A 23,730-nucleotide genomic window follows, 5' to 3' on the forward strand; every position below is an offset into this window, starting at 1 on the left:
GAGCAACAGGAGGGGCTGAGGGAGCTGGGAAAGGGGTTCAGCCTGGAGCAAAGGAGGCTCAGGGGGGACCTTGTGGCTCTGCACAAGTCTCTGACAGGAAGGTATAGCCAGGGGGGGTCAGGCTCTGGTCCCAGGGAACAGAGACAGGATGAGAAGAAACAGCCTCTAGTAGCACCAGAGGAGGTTTAGGCTGGATATTGGGAACAACTCCCTCATGGAAAGGGAGGTGGAGGAGCCCCACCCCTGGAAGTGGCACTCGAGACCAACCACAGCGGCACCGTTGCCTGACAGATCAACCAGATGACCTTAAAGACCTTTTCCAACCACAACAACTCTGCCACTCCACACCTTTCCCAGAGGCTGCTGAGCTGGAAATTGGCTGTGCGAGCAGGAACCACCCCCCTGTGCCCGTGCCCTGCAGGGACTCACGTCGGGCATGATCTCGATCTTCTCGTAGCGGCGCTTGTAGGGCAGCGTGAGCACCTCGGCGCGGCGGTAGGACATGGCCGGGGGCTGGCAGTCGATCATCAGGTCCGTGCGGTGGGACTGCGTGGGAGGGGGCTGCGTGTACTGCTCGGGGCACACCACGTGCAGGGGCTGCAACACAGCAGGGTGGAATTCCCATCAGCATTGCTAGAAAATGCTCCAGGAGATGGAGGTGCGTGCAGCGGTGACCCGCGCGGAATTTATGGCTTATCGCCACTTTGAGATCACACTTGCCACAAGGAGAGAAAAAATAAAAATATGAAATGGGGTTTTCTCCCAAATCCTTGCCAGATATACTGGAAGGAAATAGTGGAGATCATCCCAATGTCAACACGTGGGGCTGCAGAAATTCTCTGGGAATTCCAGCCCAGCCTGTCCCCACCCTCCCAAGCAGGAATTCCTTCCCAAGATACCACCCTCATCTCCCCTTGGGAGAATGGGAAGCCTGCAGAAACCTTGGCCGTCAGTGATCAAGGGTGCAGAAACAGCTCCTGGAGTTTTGCAGCAATATGTTAGGAAAGCAGAAAGAGGCTGGTTGCCACTGCAGGGTTTAAGGAAGCCAAAAGAGAAGCCAGCTCTGCAAACTGGAAGCAAAAGGAGAAGCCAAAGGAGAAGCCAGTTCTGCATCCTGCAAGTGGCGACCTTCCCATAATTTATGTTCTTAATCGCCACTTTGATATCATACTTGCCACAAGGAGACAAAAAATAAAAATATGAACTAGGATTTACTCCCAAACCCTTGCCAGATATACTGGAAGGAAATGGTAACAGTGGTGGAGACCATCCCAATGTCAACATGTGGGGCTGCAGAAAACTTGGCCGTCAGTGATCAAGGGTGCAGAAACAGCTCCTGGAGTTTTGCAGCAATATGTTAGGAAAGCAGAAAGAGGCTGGTTGCCACTGCAGGGTTCAAGGAAGCCAAAGGAGAAGCCAGTTCTGCAAACTGGAAGCCAAAAGAGAAGCCAGTTCTGCAAACTGGAAGCCAAAGGAGAAGCCAAAGGAGAAGCCAGTTCTGCAAACTGGAAGCGGCGACCCTCCAGGAATTTATGTCTTATCGCCACTTTGATATCATACTTGCCACAAGGAGAGAAAAAATAAAAATATGAAATGGGGTTTACTCCCAAATCCTTGTCAGATACACTGGAAGGAAATGGTAACAGTGGTGGAGACCATCCCAATGTCAACATGTGGGGCTGCTGAAACCTCGGCCGTCAATAATCAAGGGTGCAGAAACAACTCCTGGAGTTTTGCAGCAATATGTTAGGAAAGCAGAAAGAGGCTGGTTGCCACTGCAGGGTTCAAGGAAGCCAAAGGAGAAGCCAGTTCTGCAAACTGGAAGCCAAAGGAGAAGCCAAAGGAGAAGCCAGTGGTTCTGCAAACTGGAAGCCAAAGGAGAAGCCAAAGGAGAAGCCAGTTCTGCAAACTGGAAGCGGCGACCCTCCAGGAATTTATGTCTTATCGCCACTTTGATATCATACTTGCCACAAGGAGAGAAAAAATAAAAATATGAAATGGGGTTTACTCCCAAATTCCTGTCAGATACACTGGAAGGAAATGGTAACAGTGGTGGAGACCATCCCAATGTCAACACGTGGGGCTGCAGAAACCTTGGCTGTCAATAATCAAAGGTGCAGAAACAGCTCCTGGAGTTTTGCAGCAATATGTTAGGAAAGCAGAAAGAGGCTGGTTGCCACTGCAGGGTTTAAGGAAGCCAAAGGAGAAGCCAGTGGTTCTGCAAGCTGCCCTGGAGACAGCACAACACATCAGCAGTAGCACAAAGGAGATGTTTATGCAAAGCCAGGCAGTGGCAGCTCTATCAGTTTGCAGTGACAAGCCAGGTCGCAGAGCAATGAGATAAAGAGATGCAGGCATTGTTAGGAGGTTTGGGAAAATGTGTATTTCAGAGTTCAGCAAGACAGAACACAGGGAAATACTCAGCCAGAAAAAATCTGGTTATTATTTTAATTATGTCATGAGTCAGAAAGCAAATTTAAGTAGAAACAAATGGGATGGGTCACTAAAGCACAAAGAGTTGAGGGGGAACAGCAGATACTACAAGAACCCTCTTTTTCTTAGATCTCTCCTAAAGCAGAGCTCAATGCTGTGTCTTGTTCATGGAAAAAAGGATCTGGGTGTTGCCTCCATTTTTGTTTAATGCAACATTTGCTCACAATTCATTTATTTAATTTCATCTGTGTGAAGAAATGTAAGAAAAAGCAACAGAAAATTCATTACCTGGACTTCTTTGAGTAATTTAGACACCTGAATGAAGTTGAGTCTTGTGTCAATGGGACAGTAAACACATTTCATTGCCAAGGGCTGATAGGGAGCCAGAGCATCCAGGTAAGAGAAATCAGGTTCTGCAAAGAGAAATGTTGAAAACACTCACAGCCCATTAACAACAAAAATGGCCCAAATCCTCTCTAATTCCAGTTTAGTCAGAGCTGTTGCTCAATGTTAATTCTGTTACAGATTTCTCTTCCCTTCCTCCTTCCCCCACCCATTATTTTCAATTAATTTGATGAAAATTACGCCCACAATTAGTCTTACCTTAATCAAGCAACAGAGCAATACTATTTCATTTGAACACATTATTGCATGATTTTTAGAACAAATTTAATCAAGACAAAACCATCATCTCTTATTTTTAATCAGATCCTGTAAAGGAAGGCAAAATGTAGACATTTTGAATCTTGTAAGGTGATTCAAATGGCAAATTGGTTTTCACCATGACAAAAATGCAGCATAAAGATGGTTTCTTGATGTATAAATATATTTATTCTTTTGAATCTAAGAGCCAGGTTTAGACTGGTGAGAAACCAAGGGTTCTTTTATTACTGGATAAGAGGTTTGCCAGGGAAAAGTCAGGAACTGAATGGGCTTTTACTCCCACACAGCACAGAGTAATAAAATATTGAGAATACTACAGAAATTTATTTTTTTTTCTGAATGACAAATGTAGAACTCAGTGTAGGATGGCAACCTCTTGATTCTGGGGGTCACCAACAAGTGGTGGAAAAGATTATATCATCTCCATCTCCCTGATAATTGTGGGATAGATGGGACAAAGGGAATGCTGGAAAAAAAGGAACTGGCATGAGTTTGATAAGTACAGAATGGGAAAAGAGAAGGGGATGCAAGAAAGTCTCATCTGCTGGATTATCCTGAACCACAGGGCCCCAAAGGACACCAGGCAGAGCAAAGTGCAGTTCAAGCCTGGCTGGAACACAGCAGGAGGAATTCTCTGGGACCTGCTCTACTTGAAAGGATGAAATTAAAGGAAACTGAAATTCAAAGCCTCCAGTCCAGATTTAAAGAGACATCTAGGATGTTCTGACATGGCAGCAGAGCAGAGCACTGGGTGGATTTCTCATGCAGACAGCAAGAAAACATCTCCTTCAAACCTTAGCAGAGGAAGTTCAGCACTGCTGTGACATCCAACAAAAAGACAAGTTAATTGCTCACCTAAAAATCTAAAAATCTCCAAATCTGCTGCTGGCTAAGCAGCACTGAGCACCACGTGGGGATATTTACCCTGAGAGAGCAGAACCCGGCACCAGGCAACGATACAAATGTTTGGAACTGTCAAAGGGATAATTTCCTCAAGTATAAAGCAATTGTCAGAGTAGCTGCCTGGGAACATTAAAGTGAGAAATATTAACAAAAAATGAGCGTTGTACAAGGACGTGTACATGAAGCCATGAATCCACAAACATGGAGTAAAATTACACTGGGCAAAAAGCCATGTTATTAAAAGCAGATGTGGTGGTGGCAATGAAACAAAGCCTAAAAATATCGATGTAAAAATGGCATTTGATGTCAGTTAAGTTTAATAGCAATGAATAGAAATGTAAAAATAGGAGTACTGAGAAAGCTGGTTGTTGAAAATGATCAGTTAGGGTTAAATGACAAGGCATTTAAAAAGTCATTAGGGGAAAACAGAAAGATTAAGTCAGGCAGGGGTTCTCTGCTAGAGATATGCCATGAAATTGTAAAAAAAGAGTCTAAGAAATTACCAGAAGGGAGGTTTTCCATCCCATCTGGGGTTGTGGAGGACACAGAGATTTGAGGCAGCACCTATTTAGCATTTCTCAATCAGCAGGTTCAGAGAATGTACAGACAGGGAGTTCTGGTCTAGGGATCCCATATAAAATCCAGTCCAAAGCCTCTCTGAACCCCTAATAAGGACAGGAGAGCCTTGGAAAAGGGAGAAATTCTAGGGAAGGAATCCTAACACAGGACTGGGAAGATTTAGAATGTTAAAAACACAACTTGAGCTGGGCTCACTGGGAACTCATGTGACACACAGGAGCTGCTGTTTTGAAACCACCCAAAATCCCAAAGTCACCTGTCTGGAGGCAGCAAGTGCTTGTCAAGGACACATATTGACTTTTCCTGACAGAATTACAGGTCTTTAGCTTTTCCCCCAAGACTCCTGATTTACTGCAGCGTGACACTGAGTTATAAAACCTTCCACTGTACAGCAGTGACGTGCATGAGCTGGTTTTAACATCTCCCAGGGAGCTGGTTTTTAAAGGAGACTTCTTTATACCGTGTCTTCTGCTAGAATTTCTTTGTGGCTCAGTGGTATTCGATATTTTTAATCAATAATCTCCTCAATACTGCTCCAGCAGTGATGTCTGCAGGTGACACCAGCCAGCAGAGCAGCACCACAGTTCCCTCACAGCCAGGTCCTGGCTGCTGGCTGCTTTAATTTATATTCTTGTCATTGGTTTTTTACATGACAGATTGGAAAGGTGGAGACTGACTGGTTGCTGTGGACTGAACAAGCAGGGGTCATTAACAATGCAGGATGGTCTGGAGTTTAAAGGCTCTAATTACCAGAAACCAGGAGTTTTTCATAGGAAAAGCTACAACATCATCTGCTCTCACACACTGCTCCAATGGACTGGGGTTCTTTCACATCCACGGGACATTTTAGCTTAAAACAGAAAAGTAATTAAATAATGGAAATCAGTGGCATCAGTGGAGGTGCTTCAGATTTTCACTGGTACTAAGAACAGGAAAATTTAATCTGCTAGGAATTTCTATAGACATAGAATCATTTAGGCTGGGAAAAGAATCTCTAAGGTCATCAAGTCCAACTGCCAAACTCAACATTAAATTCTGTGTTTTGTTCCAGCTGAGACAACCATAAGGAAATAGGCCTAGGACTAGACAACCATAAGGCAGCAGGACTTATGGATAAAAGCCATGGACAGACAGAACTTAGGAAAAAAACTCCAAAGCATCTGGAGTCACTGTGCACTCCAAGGTCACCCAACCAAAGCAGCTCTCAACTGGAGTTTCACTAAGTACCAAGTGGGATGAATCTCCAGGACCATGACCTGCTGCACCCCCAGGTTGTCAGGAGTGACATTTCCATGCCTCAACAACCTGCCAGGGCCAGGCTCCGACAGAAGTGCTCGATTGCCTCAGCTCCCTGAAAGATTGGGATCTCACACAGAAAGGTCAATTGCCTTTCCTTACAGAAGACACAGAGGAAGAGTTCCTGCCATTAAAGGCCAGTTCCTGACACCCTGGGCAGCACATTCACAATGTGATTAATGCCACTGGTTCCCCAGGGATTCATGGAACACACACCCCAGCAAAAGCTCTGCAAACTCTGGCTTAATTGAAGTCCTGACTGGAGTAGAATCCACTGTTTTCAGACAATGCATATCCACCTTGCAATTTTACCCAATTATTGTAATTAGGACGTGTCTCCTGAACTGCCTCAAAGGTCAGGAGGGATGGGCCCTGCAGCAGCTCTACCTTTAGTGCTGTGGCACCTTGCACCATTCCCCAGCACAGAAACAGTCTGGATTTAAGTTCCCTGCAGGAACTCCCTTGTATCTCCCCTCTCATTGAATAGGGTTAATTATACACTAAAAATATCCCCAAATTGGCTTAACAGTATCATGATACTGTCACACTTCTTGGTGCCAATATTGTGAAAGGGACTTGCTTATCACTAACCTCGAGTCTACAGTTAAAAAAAGAAATAAGAAGGAAATAACCCTTTCCCAGCCCTCTTTTCTTCAGGCTTTGTGCTTTCCAGCAGCTTTCCTATTCACTAAAAACTGGAGGAAAATAAACTTAACAGTGGGACTCCATTCCACCCTTGCTGTGGGAGTAGGTTTGATTTGGTCCTCAGGGCTCTTTTCCCCAGCTCTAATTACTTTGTCCAAAAATCCACACCTTTTTTACCTGGTTAAGTCATATACAGCACACCTTCCATTATCTCAGAGCTCCTTGGACACAAAATCAGAGTAAGGACCTAAAGGATTATTGTTTGCCTTCTCAGATCAGAACAATGCCCACTGCAGGGCTCTGTCTGGGTGACACATCAGGTACAAATACACCTGCAAAGAACTTCAGCTCCAGGGAAGGCCTTGAAGGATTTTTAATCAGGGTCAGCACTAGAAGCAGATGGAGAGAAGTGGAAGAGCTTAAAAGACCTGTTGAACACTGAGAAAGGAAACAGCTCCCCTGGGGAATGAGCCAGAGCTGTACCTTCAGTTAAAAACGTGTCTGCCAGCCAAAAGCCACCTGAACAAAGCTCAGCCCAAAGGCAGGAACAGCTCAGATCCCTGTGCCAGGACTGTGTGGGGGGCACACCTCTGGGACAGCAGAGAGGACAGAAACCTCTTCAGAAACACTGGAAGATGAAAAGGCAGGAGAAGGGATGAGGAAAAGTTTGTGGTTCCACTGGAATATGGAGAAGTGTTTCTCCTTTCTGACCAGCATCCATTAGGTCTTGCCTGGGTTTAACTTGCAGCCAGCTGCTTTTAATTCAAAAATTAATTTCCTGTAGGCATTTTACTGCTGTGCATAACAAAGATTTTGCTCAGACGTGGCAGGAATGGACTCTGCATGGCAAAGGTTGACTCTGCAGGGCTACACTGAATTAAATGGCACAATAATTACATTTGTCCCTGCAGCCAGTCCTGGGGCCTTAATTTAGATAAGCTCCTACTGAAGTGGAAAAACTTCTGTCCCAGAACAAATGAGTAAAGCCCCAAGGATGTGGCCACACTTAACCAGAGTGCACAAACTGTTAATCTGATAATGATATCAGCATTTTACTTACCTGTGAATATAACAGTGTTCAAGCTGGATTTTCCCCACAGCTCCATGAAATGCACCACATCCCCAAACCTGAGAGAGGGATGCCCAGTGAACACAACACAGGGCTGCTTGAAGTCATTGCTGAAGTCTCCATGGATGCTGGGATAATGTTTCAATTTGTTTGTCTGAATGAGCTGAAAGAAAAACAAAAATCCAGACAGTGCAACTTTTCATGCCTCTGTGCTTGAGTGTGTTTATTTACATGAGATTATAAATGTTCTACAATTTATGCCTAACTCATCAGAGAGTCCCTTCCTGCACACCCCTTAGATTTTTTCCAACAAATTTAGTCATGACTGTCACAAATGTTATGAAAAGGAAGTCAGAGCATGGGGCCAGGGCCTCCAAGTCCCTGCTCTCACTTCTTTGGTACCAGCAGGATGGTGACTGGGAGGAACCTCTGCAAACACTCCCCTGGAGTGAGCAGAGTGCTCAGCTGCCAAATTCACAATAAGCTCCTTTTTCCTATTTGCCATGTCTGCAAAGAGCTCTGGGCTCATCTTTAACCTGCTTTTCTTGCATCACAGCAGTACCAGGCACTTTTGCCTTCAGCAGAATGTTGCTGAGCTTCCCTGGTCTAAAGGGTTCACACAAAGTCAAAGCTGCTGAAAAAGAACAGACTGACTTTGCCTTCCTTAACTGTCTCTGAAACCAGCAATAAACATGAACTAAGAGCAATAAGATGTTTTGCAGACACAGTACAATCAGCTCTGCAGGTGGAACAGATTTCTTTACTAAGATGGAGAAGTTTATTTATCAAGGCACTTTTCAAAGAGTTTTGCTTTATTTCTCCTGCCACTGTTTTCTAATGTGCAAAACAAGGTGCAACTTAAAAAGCAATTTAACAACCAGGCTGTGAAGCACTTTCATGCAATATTTTGCAAGTTTTTTTCCTTGGCAGGTAGATGCTTCCATCTCCAGCATGAAAATAACTGTAAATACAGTTTAAAAAGCAAGGAATTTAACACATGAAATCACAGACTGAACAGATGAGAGAAAAACCACAGAGGTAAAGGGTGTGAGGGAGGGAAGGGGCTTCCTTTGTCAGCCAGTTTTAAAAGGAGGTTGGGCTGTTCAACAAATCACAGAATCCTGGAATGGTTTGGGTTGGAAAGGAACCTTAAAGCTCATCCTGTTCCACCCCTGCCATGGGCAGGGACACCTTCCACTATCCCAGAGTGCTCCAAGCCCCATCCAACCTGGCCTTGGACACTTCCAGGGATGGAGCACCCACAGCTACTCTGGGAATCTGTGCCAGGGCCTCCCCACCCTCAGAGGGAAGATTTTCTCCCAAATATCTCATCTAAAGCTTCCTCACTTCAGCTTAAGGCCATTTCCCCATGTCCTGTGTTACTTTTTACCATGGCTGATCTAAGGTGCCTGCATGGAAATGAAGAGAAACTGGGAATTCTCAGCAACTTGTGCACCACAAAGAACCTCAGAATTTAAGGTTATTACACAATTCTGTAGATGCACATGGATCATTTCCATGTGGATCCTTGAATCATGAAGGAAGTAGAAACTGGACTACATTTTTCTGCAGTTTACAAGTAATAGCTAATTCCTATTTAATCTTCAAGAGGGAAATTGGACAAAAACACCCAATAACTGCTCTGGCAGTTGATAGGCACTGAATCTCAAAAACATTCCTGCAATTATACTGGTAAAGATTTCTGATTAACACATCTGGAGTGCAGGGTTTAGAATCTAAACTTAGCTTCAGTAATATAAACTGCAGTTTAGCAGACAATGGGTAAAACAAATCTGAATCCATAAAATACTGACATTTAAATGAACTTGTAGGAAATGGCCTCAAAAAGCTTTTTTCTGTTTGGTTTTTTTTTTTGAGGGAAGCCAAAAGTCTCAAAACTGAAATTGCAGAAGCACTTTCAACTGGATAAACTGAAAGGGGAGGATGATTTCTATTTCAGACATTAAATGGGATATGGAACACTCCAGGGGGAAAACTTTTCCAGGGACAGGCAGATAGGTCAGGGGAAGACATTTCTATAGCCATCATTGACCTAAGACACTCCTGAAAATCACAACCAGTTGTTCCATCTTCTCTCACAGGTTCCTTCAAATGGTATTTATTTGTATGCAGCATTCAGATTTTTGGGAAGATGTGAGGGCAGCAGTGGATGTGGAAAGCAGTGAGCAGCTCATTTCCCTGCCATAGCTCCACAAACATTCACTGCTCAGCAACATAAAAGCTGCATTTTCTTCAAAGCCTTATGGAAGCTTCAAATCCTCTCCTATTGCTTTGTAAAAAGACACAGGAGCTCTAATCCAGTTTTCAGGAGCTCGTTGGTGATGATTCTTTTTTCATCTTTCCTTTTTATCTTGCCAGGTCTTTTCTGCTAAGTCTGGTGAGGCTTCAGAGCTCAGCTCACAATCCCTGACTCTCACAGGTGGACAGAGCAGGGGAGAAAGGCTACAAAAACAACTTTAGAGACATTCTATTCACTCCAGGGAGAAAGCAGCTGGTGGATTTTAGTGTCTACAGTAAAGTCCCTTCTAATCACCACATCAAAAATATACGGAGCTGAACTTGCAAAACAGGTCCAACAAAATTTCCCACCTCATTAAGGGGACTGAGTTTGTAATGATTTGTGCAGGTTTTTTTTAATCTCCAGATGAGATGGGCTGTGTAAACTTTGCTGTGCCATGGTCAGACCTCCAGCTGGGCCAAACCCAGTGCCTGGCATTGAGCCAGCCAACATTTCCACAGTGGGCCTGGTTTCTGGAAAGCACAAGCAACATTCAGAACATCTTTTTACAGAAAGAACCACTATTGACTGAAAGCTTAAGAGATAGGGGCTGGTAAAGTACTGAATCAAGAGTGAGAGCTGCATTTTTCTGAAATCCCAAATGGTTCTGTGCTTCCCTTTAAAGCTGTAGACTTGATTTACAGGGTCAGCAACTGCTGCTATAAACAGGATAAATCTCCAGAGCCTTTGTGTTCCCTTTGTTGAAGTGAGCCAAAATACACTGATATTGACTCTGTGTGTTTGTGTGTGTGCTCTGTATCCAGAATCTGGAACAGATGTGGCTCCTATCAGGGAATGAGAGATGCATTTATTACTTCACCTCCCTCACTCCATCAGACAAACACTAACAGGGGCCTAATTTTATCACAGAATATCCAGAGTTGGAAGGGACCCCCATGGATCACTGAGCCCAACTCCTCTATGGTAATATTTAATATAAAACAAACCATAATACTCCATGATCACCTGCTTCCAGGTATTTATTTAAATGTGTTATGCAGGAACTGGTAAATGGAGGAGGAAATCAAAGATGAAGACAAATGGTGGTTTTTAAGACCAGAAAATCAATTACTCCCATCCTGGCTCTTTTTTGAGTTAGAAAAAAGGGGGTTTGTAGCCATTTCTCTTAGATCTTGCTAACAGAATCCTTAATAAGAGCACAGTAAATCCAAATCCTCCCTCCACTGGCAAATACTGATCAATACAAATTACCTCTCAAATTTTATTGTTGCAGACATTTAGAGGAGTCTGGATTCACTTATCTTAGAGCCTGAAATTGTCCATGTAAAAATCGAACGGAGAGGAACAATTCAGCTGCAACAATTGAGCCATTCCTTTATAAACACAAAGCCTCCACAAAAGGGATGGGGCAGAGTGTACAATCCATGGATCCTGTTAAAATGATCAAGGAGACCCCTAATTGCTCATCTGGGGCTGTGCTGGGATATTCCCACGTGGAATTTGGTAAGACACCACACATTGGTTCTGGGATACCACAGTAACAAATCCAAGCTAAACAAATTAGTGGTTTGTGCTCCACAGTATTTCAGCAAGGCACTGAAGAGCTCCAATCTGAGCCTATTTAGACAGTTGATCCTTGGATATAATGGATACAGGGGCTTGGAAGTGAAAGCCACCCCCTGCCTTGTGTTGACAAATATTTGGGATCTCCAGTTTTTGACTTTGCAGTCAGAGCAGCTCTTCCCTCAGAAATGCCTTTAAAGAAGCTCTTTTAGTTAGTGAACCACTAAAGGGCTGCAGGAGAGGCTTCAACAAGAACCTGGACACTCCATTTTTATTAACTTTAGCATGAACTGATGTTCAAATCCATCCTTACAAACCTGAAGCACTTTAGCCCACATTCCTTGCTCCTAGAAGAGGGAAAGTATTCCCAATTCACCCAGACTGGATGTTAGGAAGCAAACTGCCACCACAAGAACTGTACCAGGACTGTGCAGGAGGAGATGAACATCTACTGCTCCATTAAAGTGGAATTAAACAAGGAGGGAGAAATGTTTTAGGTTCTCTGCAGAGCTGAACATGTGTCTGGCTTTATTCAGCAGAGCAGAACAAGGAATGAGTTCAAAACACGCAACATAAATCATAAAATGAAAATTTCCATGCAGAGAGAATGCAAAAGCTTCAAACAACTGAGTGTAGAGAGCGAGGAGAAATAAAAATAGTAATTGTAGAGACAATGAAGATGCTTTTATTTACCCTCTTGTGACAATAATAAAGGCATAGTTAAGTGAAATGCCAAATACAATCACAGCTGATTAAAGAAAGGAATTATTCTGTTCTACTACATATCAGGCACTGCTGGAACTCATTGCTGCAAGGGACAACATCGAGGATTTGGGGGATTTTTTGCCTTCTTTGTTTTTAAATCTTGCTGTTTATACAACTAACAGGAACATCAAATTTCAGGACCAGCAGCATGCTGGGCTGGGCTTGTTCTGTGGATAATTAGAAGCTTATTTCCTGGCCTGTCCCTCTCTGATGTATCATGCCAGGCATGTTATTAATGCTTCCTAAGAAGTAAGAGGCATGTCTGAGTAATTCCCTATTTTCCTCCAACAACTGAGCAGTTAAGCACATCTTTTCACGATGGGCAATTTCAGCACAGGTTACATTGCACAAGCCTAGCATTACTTTGAAAAAAGCCAAGCAATTCTCCACTAACAACCTCTCCGATAGAAACCATCATTCACTGTCTGCTTCTGGTACTCATTAAAAATCCCCTGAAGTGCCAGTAAGCAAAGCTCCTGCCTGGGGGTGGGGTGGGCTGTGGAGGCTCAGGATTGTGCTGGGAAGAGGTTTTCTGGATGTTTCACACTGTGTGAATGAAATACAGTGTCAGATTTTGGAGATTTATCAAGAGACACAAAGCACTGGGGCCCTGGCACGGACATCCCGTGGGATGTTCCATCCTGCACCTGGAACAGACACATTCCTCCCTCTGAGCTGGGATCCACTGCTGGGAGGCCTTTCCTACATAATTACCCTGATCTACACATCAAGCACAGAGCAGTTCTTGCAAAGCTGTTCCAATAATTTAGCAAAATCTCACAATCAACAGGCCCCCAAAGAATATAAAATGTCCCAGGAATTAAAGCACAGAATGATCACTCTATAAACACAAAGACCCATTGTATAAGGTGGGTTAATTAATCCAGTCTTTGACAGCTGCATGTTTGGCTTCTCATTTTTGGATGGGTTTTCACTTAAATCTGCCAGTTCCACTGAATATTGTAAATCAGAATATGGGCTGTCAGTGAATCCAGTGACACTGTGGATCAACAAGGTCATCCCAGAAAGCAGGGATGGAGGGCAAGGCAGAAAGCACAGCCACAGCAAGGCTGCAGAGCCTCCTACTCAGAGAATTTGGAATTGATTTATCAGTGGGAATGAATTTTTTGGTTATAAAATAAGTGGTGAACAGGTGGCTTGCCCTGCAGTCCACATTATTCTTGGTAACAGATTATACATAATTCACTGCACATCCTGCCTGCAACACATTCAAGCATCTGGAAAGAGTGAGAGCTCCTGGTCAGGTCCTACTTCCAACAATGCCTTTGAAGCACCTACAGATGATAGATATGATAGGTAATGGCAATTTCCAGAACAAGTCCCTGGATGAGATATCTCAGAGGAAAAAAAAACCACCCAGGTACTGTAAAAGCATTGAATTTCTGGGCTCTTAAACCTGCCATGGCCACTCTGCACATCTCATCAAACAGTCTGGACCACAGCAACTGAAAGAGCCAAGTTTCTGCATGCCCCAAGTGGTTCAGTGGCTCACAGGAGTAGGATTTAGCTCAAAGTCTCAGTCCTGTTTCTCTCTTTCCCAGCCTGCCTCTTGTTTACATCAGTGGGAAAGCTACCTGTTCCCAGGGGACAATTTCCTGTCCTGCTATGTGAGGTGACTCTGAAGGCATCAGTTTTATTTAATGTCTGCTAGGCTAAAGCTTCTCTCAAATTATTATTTTGTTGCAGGGAAATTCTCCAAATGTAGGACCCTCATTCCTCTTTGCTTCATTACAATGCTCAAGTAATTTCATTTAAAATTGCTGAGGACAAGCACTCAGTGCTGCAAACTTTAAATTTTGATATGAAAATATCTCTTTCAAGACATCATTCCTCCTGCAGCAGACATGATGCCTGCTTCAGTGAGGGAGGAAGGAGCTGGCATGACTAAGCTGTCTCTGATAACAAGCTCTTAGTTTCACAGACTTGGAAATAAACTGCTTGGACAAAGGGAATGCTCGTGGTTGCAGTTGATAAGAGCAAACATCCCACACCAAATCTCCTTCTGTGGGAGAAGGAGTGAACCAGGCCAGCCTGTGCAAGTGATAGGCTGGAATAAACAGGGTGATTTTGGAGTTTAGGGAACACCATCACTCATTCCTCCCCCATGCTCACAAATTCATCACAGAAAGCAAAGGGAAAAAATGCTTTTATGAAAAATTAAACAAAACTTAAATAGCTGTAGAAGGGTTCATCAGAAAAATGACAGCTACACTGTGTGGACTGTGATCCAGAAAGTGAACAAGACCATGGTAACTCACCTCAGCGTGGGGAAAAGGAGGTTCTGGAAGATACACCTTTGTTTGTTTGTTATGACACAACCTTTAAAAGAAAAGGAAAGCAGCCAGAGTTAGAAGTGCAGCACATCCTGCAGCATCTGCTGCCATCTACTGTTGGAGAAAACTGGTTTGGCTCTGAGGCACCAGGTGCAAAATCACCAATTTGTCCTGTTGCTGCCAGAGTTGCTGCTTGGAGGATCCACACGTACAGGACACAACACCAGGATCACACAGAGACTGTGCAAGGCAGCTGAAGGCAATTCTGTACACACTGCAACAGAGCTCCTCTGCTGCTCCAGACAAATCTGTAACTCAGCATCCACAATGGTGCCTCACCCAGATCTCAGCAGCTTTTGCAAATCATCTGTCAACAGGAAAATCCCACTTGCCTCATCCCACTTCTCAGCAGTGACTTGGTCCTTTTGCTCATTCTGATCCAATTCCCCCGTGCATTTTATTATTGGTAAATTGCCTCTCCCCACGGCCCAAGGCTCACTGTGACCTGGCATTTTCCATCAATCACTTATCTTTAAAACAGATATTGAGAGCTGTTGATGAGCTCTACCCAGACTCCTGATTCATCCTATTACAGCAGCTAAAAAAAGCTGTTTGTCAGAGGTCTGGGTGATGTGACAATGATCTGCAGTGACACTGTCCTGGTGGCTTTTCTGGGAAACACTGCCTGGCTCATCCTTGCACTTCATTAAAAAGAAATGAGCCTGGGTCAAACTAATTTTGATAAAGTCTAAGGGATACTAAGAGCAAGGCATTTCCTTTAGCTGAGTAAGGGGTAGAATTAAAAGCTGGAATCCCTGAATATCAACCACAGTTCTGATCCCAAACCTGTATTTTATAGATTTTCAACCTTTTCCTCCATTTCCATGTAAATCCACCAGATTTCAATCATCTTTACAATTCTCCTGAGGGATCAAATCCCACAAGATTTCCAGGATCTGTCTTTTCTTTCCTGAACTCCAAAATCTTGAGAGGAAGAAGAGAAGAGCTAACTTATTGTATTTAATACTCTAGAGCATGTCTCCATTGGTAAGAATTTGGGAAGTGTGCCAAGTGGTTGGGCTCTGCTTTCCAGGGCTCAGAATCAAAGAATGGTTGAGGCTGGGAGGAACCTCCTGAGATCACCAAGTCCAAGCCCTGCTCAAGCACTCCCAGCAGAGCAGCTCATCCAGGAGTGTTTCCAGCTGGATTTTGATGTCTCCACAGCAAAGTCTCCATAACCTCTCTGAACAGAGGCTGCAGTGTTCCACAGAATCATGAAATGGTTTGGGTGGAAGGGATCTGAAAGACCATCCAGTTCCAACTCCCTGCCATGGACTGGGACACCTTCCAACATCCCAGGCTGCTCCAAGCCCCATCCAACCTGGCCTTGGACACTTCCAGGAGAGGAGCAGTCACAGCTTCTCTGGGCAACCTGTGCCAGGCCTCACCATCCTCACAGGGAAGAATTTCTTCCCAATATCCCATCTAACCCTGACTTCTGGTAGTTTAAATCCCCTACCCTGATGGAATTTCAAATTTTTGTTCTGCCAGTGGGCTCTGCTGAAGAGACAGAGCCCTCATGCTCATTACTTCCTATCAGGTGTTCCTACACAATAAGATCCCCCTGAGTGTTCTGCTCTCCAGGCTGAAGAGCCCCAGCTCCCTCAGCCTCCCCTCATCTCCAGGGCCTCATTCCAGAAATCCCACCCCCTTCTGGTCCTGGGGAGACCAGAACCACACAGAACACTGTCCATGTGGCCTCAGCAGGGCTGAGCAGAGCAGGATCTCCTCTCCTGACCTGCTGGCTCTGTTCTGCCTCATGCAGGACATTCTTGGCCTTTTCTTGCCATGGCTCAGCAGACCTAAGGCTGAAAACTCTATTTTGCTTAGCCAGGACATCATGGTAGAATTTGGGGGGCTAAGATTTGCAAACAGGAACAATTAAAACTCACTCAAGTCAGGAACATAATTTACTCATTAGGGTAAGCAGCAAAAAGCAGAGATTGAGTTTGCACATTCTGTAGGAAATGATCCTTCCCTAATTATAGAATATATTCCACACACACACCCTCCCTGGTGACTCCAGGAACGTGTCCACAATCCCAACCAGGATTATTTTAGAATCTGTCAGGTAGAGATAACCTGACAGAGATAACCACAGCTGAGGGTGCTGCCCTGGCACACCTACCACTCAGCAAAGATCTGGGAGAACTCCAGGGAGCTGTTGGCAACAGGTGAGATGAAATAGAAGGGGACATTGGAGAGTCCTGCAGAGTCAATGTACTGATAGAGGCACTCCAGCAGGTCGTAGATCACTCCAGAGGGGTAACAGGGAACCAGGACATTGCCTCCATTCCGGACAGTCATCGCTGGGGGAGAGACAACAAGAGAAATCAGTTCACTGCCTTTGAATTTAAACTTCTGATAAATTCCTTTCATCCAAATTTATATAAGAAGCAGCTTTTCCATGAATTAGCACAACACATTATGCACATGAGTCGGGAAGAAATCCTGTGATCATTAAATACATTTATTTCCTGCTTTCTCCAGGCTCAGTGAAGTGATTCTGCTCCTTTAGCTGGGGGCACATAACAGCCTGAGCACAGGGAGAAGTCCTGACAGGAGAGGGCAGCCGTGCACTGGCACAGGAGGATAAAGGAGTGACACAAACCACCTCACCACCAAAATAAGCCCTGCTCCACCTCTCAGCTGCCTCCAGAGGGGAAGGACAACAGCTCCCAGGTCTCAGCCAAAAGCATTGCACATGGTGAGCTGTTCAGTGCTTGGATTTCAGATGAAAAGCTGAAGGTGTGGTTATTTCAAACAGCCCTCAGAGCCAGAAATGGGTGATGGAATGTTTGTCCTTTTTAAAAACTCTATATATTTCTGTCCTTTCTGTATAACAGGAACAATTTAAAACTTGCAGACAGCGTGAGACTAGATAAAAACGAGGAGAAGAAAAGGAAATATAGGTTTACTCTGTAATTGAGACACATCTGAGCACAACAGCAAAAGCAAGCAGAGCAAACATCGTGTTCTTTTTGGCAGAATGAATTACAAAAATACTGCACCTTCTGGGAAAGCAGAAATACTTTGTTCAGCTCAGTGAACAATTTCACCTGTGGTTGTGGGGTAAAACCATCCACTGCTGTTAACTGCAGCAATAACAGCATGCACCAAGCACTCCACAGACAGCTGTGGAAGAGCCTGGAAATACAAATATTGCATCCTCCCAAATCTCTTCCTTGGCCTCAATTTCTTGCTGTGCTTTGCTGGGGTATGGATTTAGCACTTTAAGGGTCTTTTTGCCCCTGATGGGGCAGAATCTTCCTCAAGGAAGATTTTTCTGGCTGAATGTTTAAGTTTTATGGAGTTCAGAGGGATGCACAGCCCAGTAGGATTTTTCACACGCATTTGTGGTTGTTTTACTCCTTGTAGCAGTCAGTGCCTCTGACACTGTGCTATCAACAACTGCTGATCAAAGGCCCCTTGTTTATCACTTATAATACAACTGCAGGGTAATTTATTTATTTATATAAAAATTATATATATATATACACACACATATATATAAAAATTATATCTATATATTTATTTATTTCTATATAAAGTATATATATATATATATATATAAATAAAAAAAAAAAATATATATAATTATGTATTTATAATACAACTGCAGTGGATTTATTTCTCCAGGCTATACACAAACTATACCACCCAATCATTTGGAGATGAAGAGCAACAGGTCACATTTGTTCAGAACTCGAGATGTTCCCAAACATCCCAGCAATGTGTGACATTATCCCCCTCACTTGAGCAAATCTAAACTATCCCAGCTGTAAACAGGATGTGAAGAGAGCAATGAGGAGGTTGAGAACAACGTTTTCAAAGCCATCTGGAGGTGGAAGTTGAGGCTCTAGCCCCTGGACCTGAATTTACACAGAGACATCACACACCCAAAAATTCTGCAGAGGAAAGTACCTACACCCACTGCAGCAGGAATGGTGCACAGGCCAGGGATGGGATGCAGAACAGAGGTTAAAGAATGTGTCAGGCCACAGAAAATGTGAGTTCCATTCCTTTGTGGTGCTTTGATGCTGGCTGGAGGCTGGGTGCCCACCAAAGCTGCTCTACCACTCAGCTGGGCAGGGGAGAAAATGTAACAAAAAGCTTGTGAGGAGAGTTAGAACCAGGGAGAGATCAATGACTAATTACCATCGTGGACAAAATGGACTTGACTTGTGGAAATCAGTTTAATTTATTTCACCTCTCTCCACAGGGCACAGGCCTGGCCGGGATCCAGGTCCATTGTGGGGTCACAGCTCCTTCAGGCATTCCCTGCTCCAGTGTGGGGTCTCCAGACAGATTTCTGCACCCCTGTGGGCCCCCGTGGGCTGCAGGGACACAGCTGCCTCTCCCTGGGCTGTACCTTGGGCTGGGAATCTCAGCTTTGGTGCCTGGAGCAGCTCCTGCCTCTTCTTCCTCACTGCCCTGGGGGTCTGCAGGGCTTTTCCTCACTTACCCTCACTCTCCTCTTCCCTGGCTGCAACTGCTCCTGCCAGTAACTTCCTTCCCCCTCTTCACTCTGATATCCCACGAGTGCTGTCACCTCTGATGGGCTTGGCCTTGGCCAGCATCCTGGAGCCAGCTGGGATGGGGGAAACTTCTGGAAACCCCTCACAGAAAGCAGCCCTGCAGCCCCACTCTACCAAAACCCGGCCATGCCAAACCCAGTACAGCCTGAATTCCCAGCTCTCCTTTCCCCAAACCACTGGTTCCCTGCAAACCTCAACTTTTCCTGCTGAAAACAAGCACAAGTTCAAGATTCCTGGGCCCACAGAGGAAATAACAGAGAGTAAAGTCTTGGAGGAGATGTCAGCTTGAGTTTCTGTCCCCAGCAAAACTGCAGAGCTGGTGAGCAATAATGGGTATAAAATCACAATCCAAGAGGGGAGAATGATTCCAGCCAGGTGCCCACCAGGCCAGGGATCCACAAAGGGATGAGAATCACCTCCCAGCTTCTGCAAAACAGGGGTGAAAACCTTTCCAAGAATATTGCTTTCCACACAAGCAGCAGGTCCAGTCTGGCCCTCTGCAGCACCAAAACACCTTTTCAGAGCTGTCATTAAGAGGACAAATCTATCTGAAAGTTGTTTAAAGCCCAATTTATCTTGCTGACTGATGGATGCTCTCTCCTGATAAAAGTTGTATAATAATCTTGGCATTTCAAATTTAGTCTCCTTCAGCAGCTCCATAACAAGTTGTTCAATTTACAACTCACAAAGAGATCCTTGCTTTCCCAACAGCTGCTGCCACAAGGTCAAGCTGGCACCTAAAAAGCAAATTGTGCTCTTTTCTGCTCTCTATAAACACACACAGCCTCACACTCACACAAAATATCACCAACTGTCCCCACAGACAGACTGGCAGCTTTGCTGCTGGTGCCCAAGGCAATGTGGGAATAAAACTGCTCTCCTTGAGCTGCAGGGCTGAGCAGGGAAAAAAGGGGCTTGGGGTGAACTGAGAGGAAACTGGAGGTGGGACAGAGTGTGGGGAGGAAATTCTGTGTGCCTTGGGAATCCTGGGATCAGGGCTGCAGCTCCACGTGCTGGGATGGAAAGAGAGATTGAGGTGGGATTTTCACACTTCCATTTCTGTGCCTCACATCCCTCCTTCACAAGCAGGCTGGTATCTCCTCACACTCACTTTTGGTGAATTTTGGTCTGCTTTAGAGTTTTTACTTTGAGTATGCTGAGCTGCTTGTGCACTCCCTTGAACATTGTGGAAGTGAGAAAACACAGATGAAAACTACTGTGCTCAGCCTGCCTACTCAATTGTTTTTCCCAGTAACCCACTGATTCTGGACTTTTTTACCTATTTGAAAGAAAACTGATTTTCTGTTTTCCTGATGTAGGGTAGATAAATATAGCTGGTGTCATGTAAAAGACAGCCCTAAACTGTATTAATATAGAAATATTTAATTTCTTCAGATTGCTCTTTTTTGGCAAGTATCACTCAAATTCCAGATTCTACAATGGCATTATTTTAAGCATGTATCTTATTTTGGACTTTAATGATTTTCTCATTTCTCTGAGTTTGTCTAATTCAAGACAGAAACTGCAAACCCCTGAAAATAGTTGAGAATGTTTCTATAAACCAGAACAAGTTGTGCAGACAAACAGCCACCTGCACTGACACATGTAACATGTTTATTTATACACAGTCAACTTCTGGATTCTGCTTTGGCCCAACTGCAGCTCTAAGACTTTAATTTGTAAATGAATTTTAATTAAGAGTCTCACTCTTGTTTACTCAGTGTGATAGGAGGGGATTGTGCCACTGTTTGTCAGAGGGACAGGGACCCCCATGAAGGTCCAGGAGGGACAGAGAAAGGCAGCACATCTGGATTCACCAAAACAAGGTCACCAGAGCTGAGCTGAGGGTAACAAAATTCACAGTGTTTAGAAACAATGAAAAGGCAGGTGAGATAGACACACATGTAAAAACACACATTTAGGGAAGGAAGTCACAGGTGTTAACACAGCTTCAAGGGGAGGTTGAACAAAACCACTGGGCATCATTAACTACACAAACACACCTAATTCAGGAAATTCCTGAAAAAAAAATACTTAAAGATCATGAGAGCAAAGTATCCCAGAATCCCACCCTGCTCTCCTGCTGTTCTTCAGGCATCTGCACACAGTCCCTGCTGGAGCCAGGATGCTGGCAGAGAGGATCTTCAGTAAAACCCATAATTATCATTCTTATAAAATGCCAAAATGTGCTCTATTAACAGATATTTAGGATCATTGAGTGGGTTGGGTTGGAAGGGACTTTAGGGATCATCCAGTTCCAACCCCTGCCATGGACAGGGTCCCATTCCACCAGACCAGGAATTTAGTCTGATTTAGTTTTCTCATGTCTTTTGGTGACCTTTGTCAGGATCCTTCTATCACGAGCTTTTTAGTTTTATTTGTAAAATGCAGTGAATTTAAAATAAAGGGAAGATCTCTGATAAAAGAACAGGCAACACAGAGCAGGACAGACATGGAAAAGTGGTTTGATGAAAGAAGGATGAGAGCACAGAGGAACTGAGCAGGGGGAAGGGGAGAAAAGGAGAGAACAGCACTGGATGTGACATTCCAAACAGGCTGGAAAATGCTGCCATTCACACTGATATCACAGCTTTGCAATTATCAGCTTTTCCAGCTGTGAAAGCGTCTGATTAGGTTTTATATATCTGGGGGTCTATAAATATATCTTGACTTTTTTTTTTTAAACAGAGATTGTGCCGTTTGCTTTTGATATATTTAAAAGTCAGGTGTAAGAAGGGAAGCAGATGTGCTTGTTTTCAAAACTGGAAGTCATAAAAAAGCATATAAAGATTTTACTCTGGCTGATACACAGGAAGGAAATAGTAACATTTCAGCTGGGAACAATATCCACATAGCCTGTTGGCAGCCAAGTGACATACTTAGCAAACCAGGAGCAGCAGATGATTAAATCTCATTATACCTGTTCCATTCCAAAACATTTTAGGTACAACTTGTGTCTCTCCAAGCACTTACTGCATTAATGACATCAAGAGCACATCGTAAAATCTAAACAGGTAGTTTTATGCCAGGAGCTATAGCTGGACAACTTACTCAATTCCAGGAATCTCAAAATTATTTCCCACCCAAAGCCATGAATAAGATGATAAAACAGGCAGGAGATTTCTCCCAGTGACCTACCCAGGTTGCTGCAGAACTCTCCCACCATTCCATCGGGGTTGGCAGTGGGGATCTGGGTCAGCCCTGTCAGGATGAGAACGTCGCTGTTTTTAAGAGAAGCCTGGTCCATGGGCTGGAACAGAGCACAGGGAAATAAAATCAGGAATGGCAGAGTTTCTCCAGGCAGGACATGATGGATACAGTCACCAAGCATTTTACACTTCACACTCCTCCATCTGTGGAAAACAAACTTGTTTTATACTGGTATTTTATTAAAGCAGAATGAAAATGCAAACCCATTTCTCTGCATTAGCAAACAGAGATTAGATATTCAGAAACTAGACATCAGTGTGACAATAAATACATATTTTTGACACTGAAAATGTAGCATGATCCAATCTTGATAAGGTAAAATCCAATTCTCTGCCTGCAGATGGTGAAAAGGTAACTTTGAGCCTCACTCTGCTTTGGGATGCTCTTCCCACAGCTACTGATTAAGCAAAAGTGGGCAACTGCTGGCAGTTGTGTGGTATTTTATGGTTATTTACTCTCAATAAACAACTTTCTGCAGTCTCACCAACCAGGAAAGATTTTTGCCAGAAGAGACAGATGAAGAGATTTCCTGAGCTGAACCTCCAAGACCACTGTAAGGTCAATTCCCCTGCTCACAGCTCTCCAGAGCCATTCTGAAGCAGTTGAGAAGGACCCTGCCCTGTTAAACATGCAGGGGAATTTCATATCAACTCTGTCAGGAGTTTAAACTGTGCACCCCCTTGTAGGATCAGACCTGACACGTGAGATTTATCACAATCTTTGACTCTCTCCAGTGTGTCCATGAAAATGAAATGCCAATAATGCAATAAAAAGTAATATGGAATCTGCCTGTGATAATGTACATAATGATTATGGTATATTAGATCCACATAATTTCAGATGCCATTGCACTGAGAGGGCCTGCATTGATTTTTGTGGGTTAATGTAAAGAATATGTCTTAAAAGGCTTTTAGTGACATGTCTGAACCTGTGCTGTCAACTCCTGTTCTCCACTTCAGTGGCAACGGTGTCAATCCAGCCTCAGGAGAGGGGGAGACAAAATTTCAATGGAAAACATCTGCCAGAAGAGCAGGGAACAGTCAGTGGTGCCAGGCCTAAATCCCAATCCACTGGAAAAGCAGCTCTGGATATGTTCAAAGGATATCCTATTTTAAAACTAAATGCAGTGACTTTTTTCATACCCTGCTAAAAAAAAAATGGCCATTTCATTATGAACTTCTCATCATGATCCTATGGAGAACCAGGACAGACAAACAAGTTTTCACTCCCTGAGGAAGAAATGATTTGCTGCTCACAATTTTGACTCTGTGCCACTGGAGATATTGTTATCATTACATATTGTCTGTCAAACATCAAAGAGGTGATGAAGAGCTGGTTGGAAGCTCCCAAAACCCACACACAGAAACACCAGATTGTAGCAGCCTGTGCTGGTGCTCACAGGGATTAACCCCAGGACAAAAACTATCCATTGTCCTCAAAAAGCATCTGGAA

At 44.0% G+C, this 23,730-nt stretch overlaps 1 protein-coding gene across 1 annotated transcript in view; it reads right to left on the reverse strand.

The window, feature by feature from the left end:
• INTS9 (integrator complex subunit 9) overlaps positions 1-23,730 on the reverse strand; it is a 61,568-nt gene that overhangs the window by 13,452 nt on the left and 24,386 nt on the right. The window contains exons 9-14 of the mRNA XM_064411547.1: positions 22,207-22,318; positions 16,659-16,839; positions 14,456-14,516; positions 7,580-7,751; positions 2,722-2,846; positions 430-597 (exon numbers count right to left, since the gene is read on the reverse strand). Of these exons, the coding sequence (XP_064267617.1) occupies positions 430-597; positions 2,722-2,846; positions 7,580-7,751; positions 14,456-14,516; positions 16,659-16,839; positions 22,207-22,318 (819 nt within the window). The remainder of the gene's footprint in view (positions 1-429; positions 598-2,721; positions 2,847-7,579; positions 7,752-14,455; positions 14,517-16,658; positions 16,840-22,206; positions 22,319-23,730) is intronic.

This window comes from Passer domesticus, chromosome 3 (genome assembly GCF_036417665.1).
Source record: "Passer domesticus isolate bPasDom1 chromosome 3, bPasDom1.hap1, whole genome shotgun sequence".
In the NCBI taxonomy this organism is placed as follows: Eukaryota; Metazoa; Chordata; class Aves; order Passeriformes; family Passeridae; genus Passer; species Passer domesticus.